The sequence below is a fragment of the Glycine soja genome, chromosome 19 (assembly GCF_004193775.1).
Source record: "Glycine soja cultivar W05 chromosome 19, ASM419377v2, whole genome shotgun sequence".
Classification (NCBI taxonomy): domain Eukaryota; kingdom Viridiplantae; phylum Streptophyta; class Magnoliopsida; order Fabales; family Fabaceae; genus Glycine; species Glycine soja.
Genome location: NC_041020.1, coordinates 11,208,579 through 11,218,311, shown reverse-complemented (window position 1 = coordinate 11,218,311; position 9,733 = coordinate 11,208,579). Strand labels below are relative to the sequence as shown.

Sequence of the window (9,733 nt, the reverse complement as noted above, 5' to 3'; positions counted from 1 at the left end):
AATAAAAAAGTATTAAATCGAAAGGACTAAATATTTAAATTTATTTTAATTAATGTGTAAGATTCTAATTGGTGACACGAGAGAATGTGAAAGCAAAGTTCATGTTGGAGGAATAACAAATGCGTGATATATATATTTGTTAACCTACTTTTATCTCTTTTTTAATTGGAGTGTATGTTGGTAAGCTACACCAAAATTATTAGAAAAAAATTAATCTATCTATTTTGTTTTAGTTACTTTCGTTTAGAGACATGATAGTAGTTCACTGTATAATTTATTAAAAAGATTAAAAAAAAAATCTCTCTCCTCTCCCACGTATGACATAACATACTGTCTCCTACTTTTCTTCTACCTGTTCGTCTTCTCCTCCCCCACCATCCTTCCTTACACGTTCTTTTTCGCGTCTTCTCCCGGTCAGCGCCATGAGTCCTGATATTGCTGCATTTTTCTTCCTCCCCCACCATTCATTCTATTGCAATGTAGAATGCAGTACTTTATCATTGAATCTAACGTCCTTTAATTTTATTAACTACTAAAATTTCATTATCAATCAATTCTTATCATCATTGCAACATCAGAGCTCATAACTAACAAATGTATAGGTTCCTTGATCTCTCCAACAAGAGAAAATAAATAACTCTTCAATCTCAAAAATAATAAACCAAAAGTAAATTAACAATCAGATTTTTCTAATTTCCGAGATGAGTGGAAGAAGACGAAAAAAAGAATGCGTAAGGAAGGATGGTTCCAAAATGCCAACGCCATGGGAGGAAGTGACGTTGTTGCTGTTATTGTGGATGTTGCTGCCACTATTTTATATTCTTATTATTGCTGCAATCTTGTTTTTCACTTTGGCTTGCAGAAATTAACCGAGAAGTATTCTCGGATTTGCGGAGGGAGCCATGAGTGGTGAGGAGAGAGAATTCATTTGTTAATTTAAAAAGAATAATTTAATTTTCTAATTTATTTTTTAAAATTAATTTAGTCATCTAATTTTTTTAATCAATTTAATTTAATCCTTTAATCTGAATGATAAAAAAAATTACATTTTCTAACAGTTTAAAGAATATCAATAAATAGTTTTAAACTTTCACAAAATATATATTTTTTAAAAAATAATTAATTTTAAAAATTAGAAGACTAAATTGAATAAAAAAATTAAAGAATCAAATTAAATCAATTTTAAAAAATTAAAGATTAAATTAAAAAAATTAAAAGATCAAATTAAACCTAAATAATAAATTAAATGAATAAAAATTAATTCAAAAAAATAATAATGAAATGCTCAATTACAATTAAAACCCCTAAATAAATTTACTAAAACTGAAAACTGAACGAGCATTTGTCCCAATATTTTAGTGTATATTGTTAACTATATATATAAAAGCCCATGTTGGAGGCGACAGGAATAATTCAACTTCCCAAAAAGAGTCAAAGCTGATGGGCAGTGGCAGACTTGCAGCTAACGACTCAATGAAAATGCAAACTCAAGAAAAACGTCATCCATTACGCTGTCCACCAATCCATAATAAAAAAATGACAACTATACTATTTTGAGGTTAACAATAACTATATCTAAATCTTATTTAATTTGTAAATTACATTTTATTAACGAATAGTTGACTTAGGTGATATATATTTAATTTCATTTAAGTAAGATGTCGCATTCATTCAATATATATTTAAAGCCTTTCTAAAAGATGTTAAAAAAGAGATAATATTTTTAGCCAATAAAAGGGGAGAGAATTAGTATCATGACATTGTGGAAATATATGGTGTGTTGAATGAGGAAGGTTAGTAGTGTAAAACGGCACGCGCACATTCTAACAACCCCTCTTGGTGTCTTGGTTCTTGATCTTTAAATATTACCTATTGGTTATTAGCTATTTGGTTGTTCTTTGATACTAATCATTAGGCAATCAACAACACACTTTGTAATTGGCATCAAATGGCAACTGAAGCCGATGCTCCTGTCATTCCTCTTCTCACTCCCTACAAAATGGGTAACTTCAATCTGTCCCATAGGTATTCAGAAGCATCATGATCTAATAGAGCTTTTATTAAGTTCAAACATTTTGTGTATTTTCTAATTTAAAAATTGTTACTTTTGCTTGTGAATTCAGAGTTGTTTTGGCCCCGTTGACCAGAATGAGATCTTACAATAACGTTCCTCAGCCTCATGCTGTATTGTATTACTCTCAGAGAACTTCTCCAGGAGGTCTTTTGATAAGTGAAGCCACTGGTGTCTCTGACACTGCTCAAGGGTAATTTGTTTATGACTTACCTTTGCTTGATGAATGAAAAAGAAGACACTGTTTAATGTGATTTTGTTAATTACTTTTTATTATCTATATGTGCAGGTTGGTGCACACACCCGGCATATGGACAAAAGAGCAAGTTGAAGCATGGAAACCCATTGTGAATGCAGTTCATGCCAAAGGTGGTGTATTCTTTTGTCAGATTTGGCATGTTGGAAGGGTCTCAAGTCCAGGTATTTTCTGACAAGAATGCTTATTCCCGATCAAATTTGCTCTACCCTTTGTCAAAGTCCACACGAGGAAGAAATTACTGTGACAAATTGCGGTTATCAAATATGAAATGGTTACTTTTTAAAGATTATGCTAGATAGGATAAGGTAAATTATTGCTGTTAGCATGATATTATAGCATATTTCTTTGCAATCAACTGAATTACTTGGTCTAGAAGTGCACTGAAAGTAAGTGGAGATCATTAGAGGTTGTTGATATTGAGTATTGTCAGGGGGATTTGCAAATAGCATATTTCTTTGCAATCAACAGAATTACTTGGCCTAGAAGTTCACTGAAAGTAAGTGGAAATCATTAGAGGTTGTTGATATTGAGTACTGTCAGGGGGGTTTGCAATAAACCATTGAACAAAATGCTGCATGCTCAACTTATATTCAATTGTAACAGTTTTCAGCCAAAAGGGCAAGCACCAATTAGTTGAACCTATTCCCTTGAAGCTTCCCTGATATTTTCTTCACTACCCTTTGTCACAATCCAAATGAGGAGGAAATTACTGTAAGAAATTGCGGTTATAAAATATGATGTCCTCACTATTTAGTATTTAGAGATTGTGATAGCTAGGATAATGTAAATGATTGCTGTTAGCATGATATTATAGCATATTTCTTTTCAATAAATCAAATTATTTTATCTGTAATTCACTAAAAGTGGAAATGATTAGAGATTGTTCATATTGAGTTCTGCAGGGGGTAACTACTTATTTGATATTGAGCTTATTGTGATTTGCGTTATGTCATTGAACACAATGATGAATGCTCAATTTATGTTCAATTGTAACAGTTTTTCAGCCAAATGGGCAAGCACCAATATCTTCTACTGACAAGCCACTCAAACAAAATGGCATTGAGGAAGCACAAGTCACACCACCAAGGAGGCTAAGGACAGATGAGATTCCTCATATTGTCAATGACTTCAGAGTTGCTGCAAGGAATGCTATAAAAGCAGGTAATTTGCCTGGAAAACAAAATTTCACACACATGTACTAAGATCTTTAAATTTTACATAATATGAAATGTAATGTAAGTATCTAACATACAAATCCATGTGTAGGTTTTGATGGGGTTGAGATCCACGGTGCTCATGGCTACTTACTTGAGCAATTCATTAAAGACAAAGTGAATGATCGAAGTGATGGATATGGTGGATCCCTTGAGAACCGTTGCCGATTCGCTCTGGAAGTGGTTGAGGCTGTTGTGAAGGAGATAGGGGCAGAAAGAGTTGGAGTTAGACTATCCCCTTTCACAGAGCATGCAGAGTGTGGAGATTCAGACCCCAAAGCATTGGGGCTATACTTGGCTAATGCCCTCAGCAAGTATAACATTCTCTATTGTCACATGGTGGAGCCAAGAATGAAGAATGCTCTTGAAGTAGTTGAGTGCCCTCACAGCCTTATGCCAATGAGAAAGGCCTTCAATGGCACTTTTATTTCTGCAGGAGGTTATGACAGAAAAGATGGCATCGATGCTGTGGCTAAAAATAGGACAGATCTTGTTGCTTATGGTCGCTTGTTCTTGGCTAATCCAGACTTGCCAAAGAGATTTGGGCAAGATGCGCCTCTCAACAAGTACAACCGTGAGAATTTCTACACTCATGACCCAGTTATCGGTTACACTGACTACCCCTTTCTTGAATGAAACCAATGATTAAGCATCCACAGGGAAACATCATTCTTTTATGGAAAATAATATTTAGACATCTAAAATGCTACATGAAACTTGTGAGAGAGATAAAAGAGAATACTATAGGTGATATAACATGATAGAAAGAGAGAAATAAAGAAAAATAATTAGTTTTAAGCTTAGGTGTTTGAAAAAAATTGTGATAGAAAATCATTATTCTTCTTTAATGAAGTGAATTTGTTTATGAAATTATGTTTCACATTTTTGCCTACATATTATCCCCAAATAAATAAGTTATATCTTGTATTCTTTTGTTAATTCTCCAGAAAAGAGAATTAAATGAATTTATTGTCTTTCATAAAAGAGTGATGCAAAGTTGCTCTAATCAGTCTAAAAAGTTGCATACTGTGCAAGTCATCTCCAACAACTATATTTCATTTGATTTAAAAGGAAGTCTCTTCTTTCAATAAGAATCAAAAGTAAGAAAAATTCCAGTAAAAAAAGTGTTGTAAAATCCTCTGATTTGGGGTAGATTGATCTGTGATATCCCCTGCAACAAGAAAAGCGTTAGGAATCCTTGTTGATTATGGAGATAATAGGGATGTGAGAAGAGAAAGAAGAGATATGTGATTCAGAGAGAACAGAGAAAAAATGGTTTCTATTATGAAAGATCGGTAACTGTTTACAAAGGAGACTCTCCTTTCCACAAGGACTAGCCTTGTCAACACCAAAGCTAAACTCTACATAATCCCCAACTATTGCTAAAAGATATATTTATCCTCATTACCCCTAACTACCATGCTCTAATAGAATGATACTAAGTGCCATAACAGTATGATAACAAACTCTTTAGCTACAATTAATGGGCCTTATTCCTCTTTTGGTACACTCGCAAGGCCTTTGGCTTCCGCGGTGACTGAATCTGATCAACACCTGTTAGGAATACGATGATTTGCTCTATTCGGAGGTAAACTCTTGGGCTCAGAAAATACTTGAGCATATTCATCCAACACCTGTTGTATTTGTCTCTGCTCCTCTATTTTTGCATCAGTTCGATTCTGTCCTTGCTCCTTCTCTTTATCCCCTTCAGTTTCCACAACCCACAACATTGATACAGCCTCTATTTCTGTCATCTTCATTAATGCTTGAGGAGAAATTAAGGATCTACATAATCCTGGATTTCCTTTTACTTCTCTGACCTGTCCTTGATCGACAAACTTCGGACAATTGACTGACTAATTGGGTGTAATTTTTTATTTATTTTAACTGAAGTAAATTTTACAACTCCAATTATTTTTTATTTTTTAGAATTTATGATTCTAACTCGTAGCTTTTTTTTCACAATTTTAAAGTCGTTTAGTTTTCTTTTATATTATGACTTCTATTTTTTTTTGTTTTACATATATTTTTTTAAAAAAGTTGTAAATGATTTTTTATCTAATTATTTAATAAGTAAATGTTTTTTTAACCTTTTTTAGTTTTATTTAATATTATATATATATATATTATGATTTTATTTAATATTTTATATATTTTTTGAATATCACTTTATTAAATATATTTTATATATGTTTTAATATTATTTTATTTAATATTTTCCATATTTGTTTACTAATGTGAATATTCTGATTTGTTTTGTAAATTAAAAAAATATTCAAAAGACTTAAATTTAAATGAAAATATTAAAATGTTTGGTTATTAATATTAACTTATAATTTATCAAATAATATTAATTTTCTTTAAAAAATAATTATTTTTTACAATTATCATTAAGTAAATTAATAAATTTGTACAGTAGTATTTATTAATTTTATTGTATAAATTATTTTAATATTAAAAATAAAAAATAATTTAGTAATAAACGTAGTTGTTAAAATAAAAATAACATAATACATTACTATAAAATGAATAATACAAGTTAAACAAATCCATAAAACTTGGAAACTATATTAGTTGTCTACTTGCTTGTGTGGACAATTACTACGATTATGTCCTTCAGTTCTACACAATGAGCATTTCTTAGACCTATTTAAAATTTTTTTGTCCATCTCATTATGGTGAACATGTAATAAAGCAAAAATTTGATGCATGAAATGGTTAGAAGCTTACCCATATTGATGACTTATTTTTTTAAGTCAATATTTTTAAACTGTTTGTTAAAAGTTGATGCAATGTGGCGAATGCAATACACAAAAGATATATCTGATCCAGTCCACCCAACTCGTTCTGATTGCAATGTTACTAGCAAACTTGTTCCCCTCTTTGATATAATAAACAAATTTGGTTGAGGTGTAATAGCATGTCTGTAATCAAGGTTTTTTTTGGATACCAGAAATTGTTTTCACTAACTAAACAACATTATGAGCAATTACAGATGAGTCTAACCTAGCATGATATTGTGGTATGAGTAAAGTTGTGCAAGTGTGAATACCATTTATTTTCTTCATCTCCTACCTCCTGCGTATTTTGCTGAAGGATGCTCTCGCCCTCCAATAACATCCATTACCATATTGATTGCACTTAACAACATATTTGTCACTCTTATTCTCTACAACATCAAAGTTAAATGAATGTAGAAAATGAAATTGCTTAATGGCATTCACAACTGCTTGCTTTGATTCAAATATCATGCCTTCATAAAGGTCATTCGATTGCCACTCCATGTGTTCTATTAAGGATTTGAGTACTGTAGATCTTTTTGAAAGTTGGCTATTAATAGTTTTAAAATATGAAAATGACTCACTTTGACTTTGATTGCTTGGTTCTCCATTTTCGTGAACATCGTGCTCTTGCTCCCGTCACTAAAGTCGCCAACATTATCTCATAGCCATCTTTGAACAAATAAAAATGTAACTTATTACTCAAAATGAAAATAATTTACAATATATATCGTTAAATAAAAAACATATTGGGAAGACTGTAAGAAAAATGTAAAGGTGAAAGATGAATAATATTTTGTAAAATATGAAAGATCGTAACGAATGACCTTGAGTGCCTATCATCGTCCCTTTTATAATGAAGATGAAAGGATACTTTTCCATGAATAATGAATAGTCTTTTAGCATATGACTATTCATTTGATGCACAATGTTTTTGCATTTAATTAATTATAACTTATAACATTTTTGTATAAATAATAATAATAATAATAATAATAATAACTAAAACCCTAAAATAATATTAACTTATAACTTATAACATTTTTAATTAAGTACAACCCTAAAATAATGTTAACTTATAACTTATAACATTTTTAATTAAGTAAAACCCTAAGATAATATTAACTTATAACTTACAAAATTTTTAAATAACTAAAACCCCAAGGTAATATTAATTTATAACATTTAACATTTTCAATTAACTAAAACCCTAGCAAAATATTTACTTATAACAAAAAATTTAATTAACTAAAACACTAACAAAATATTTACTTATACACATATAAAATTTTTAATTAACTAAAACCCTAAGAAAATATTCACTTATAACATTTTTAAATAACTAAAACCCTAAGATAATATTAATTTATAACATTTAACATTTTCAATTAACTAAAACCCTATCAAAATATTAGCTTATATCATATAACATTTTCAAGTAAGCAAAACCCTAAAATAATATTAATTTATAACATTTAACATTTTCAATTAACTAAAACCCTAACAAAATATTCAGTTATAACAAAAATTTTAATTAATTAAAACCATAGCAAAATATTTACTTAGAACATACATTTTTTCATTAAGTAAAACCCTAAAATAATAATTACATATAACATATATTATTTAAAAAAAAAAACTAAAAATGACTTTAAAGTCATGCCACATCTCACGGCCTTAATGTCATGCAACCTCACATGACTTCTAAAGGTAGCTCAATCCCCACCATCCATTTATGTTGAAGTTGGGGCAATTGAAACGACTTTGAAGTTGTGGCCATTGATACGACTTTTGAACTGCACATGCATGAAGAAAGTTTGTAGCAACTCGTGAATGAATAATGCAGCAAGCTCATGAATGAATAATGGAAATAAGGAAATGCATTAGGCTAGTGTAGGTTAGGTTGGTGAATATTACAGAAGAAAGCAAATATTGCAAGAGGCTAGCTTGCATGAAATGAAGTATGGAAATGACCATACAAAATTTAAACTATGCTACCCGTGAATGATGAAGAATCTTAGCTGGTTGAAAGTGCAGACTCTTGTTTTAAAGCTCGTGAATGATAACTTGAAGACACCAAAGGCTGCACCTTTAACAAAGTCCAAAGCTACGAGATTCTATTCTACACGTTCAACGTGAACTCAAAGGCATGACATTTCAATCACATGAACTCAAATCATTACGTGAAGTCCAATCAAGTACATAGGCATGAGATTGTCAAAGTTGGCTAAAGACAAATGCATGACATGTTCACTCAAAGGCATCAATAATTTACACTATGTATGATGCATGCCATGTGGACTCAATGCCTTTATCCAACTTGAACTTTCATATATTTTGTCTTTATCCAAAGCCAACTTATCTCATATAGTGTGCCTTTATCCACTTGCACTTTCATTCTTCTCCATTCTTATTTTCATCCAACCTAACTTCCCTCACAAAGGTTATTTTTCTTTCTCACATCCCACTTTTTTCATCCTTCTTTTAATCACTTGTTTCCTTTATTATGAACCAATGACACATGCACAACTTGGACCTATTGATGGCTCATTGTTGTTCTTACAAGACAATCATATTTTGAATAAAGTGTAGGAAGGCCAAGAGAGAATGATTCATCCAAGGTGTAATTCTGTCTGGGCTTTTACGCACTTGGATCATATAGATAATCATGTAAAAAACCTAATAAATGAAGTTGGTTTTGGTCATGTTATAACTGTCGGGACAGATTGATATTAACCATTATTTGATTAGTGTTTTGGTTGAATGTTGAAGACATGAAACTCACACATTCAAATTTCCTCATAGAAAGGCTACCATAACTTTACAAGATATGACCTTGCAGTTGGGCCTCAAGATTGACGGACTGCCTATAACCAGTGTCATTACCAGTGATGCACGTGTTGCTTGTTAGGCCTTACTAGGGGACACTCCACTTGATAAGTATATCAAGGGAAATATGATTTATCGAACCTGGTTGTGGCAAAATTTTCAGCAACTTCCTATTGATGTTGATGATGTTGTCATTGCACAACATGCTAGAGCTCATATCATGATCCTCATAGGCGGATGTGTGATGCTAGATACATCAGGAGTAAGAGTTCATTTTTTTAATCTCCTTTTGTTATCAAATTTGACTGAGGCAAGTCATTATAGTTGGGTTGCAGTAATATTAGCGTCCCTTTTTAGAGCTCTAGATCGGGCTTTAAAGCCTTTACAAACTGAAATCGGTGGATGTTTGTTGCTGCCAAAGTCATGGGCGTGAGACCACATTAAATGTATTGCCCCACAGATACATGACCTATCTGACGAAAAAGTACAAGAAGGACTTGGATTTCCTCTTGCATGAAGGTGGTCTCGGCCAATGACCCAAACAAACATTTTCACCAATTCAGTCAGACTGATACACGTC

General features: G+C 31.5%; 1 protein-coding gene across 1 annotated transcript; it reads left to right on the top strand.

Moving 5' to 3' along the window:
• The first annotated feature begins 1,773 nt into the window (after positions 1-1,773).
• LOC114400674 (12-oxophytodienoate reductase 2-like) lies at positions 1,774-4,478 on the top strand. The gene is made up of 5 exons (XM_028363245.1): positions 1,774-2,025; positions 2,124-2,264; positions 2,361-2,491; positions 3,327-3,491; positions 3,597-4,478. The coding sequence occupies exons 1-5, from the start codon at positions 1,949-1,951 to the stop codon at positions 4,178-4,180; spliced, it is 1,098 nt and encodes a 365-aa protein (XP_028219046.1). The 5' UTR covers positions 1,774-1,948; the 3' UTR covers positions 4,181-4,478.
• Positions 4,479-9,733: the final 5,255 nt, after the last annotated feature.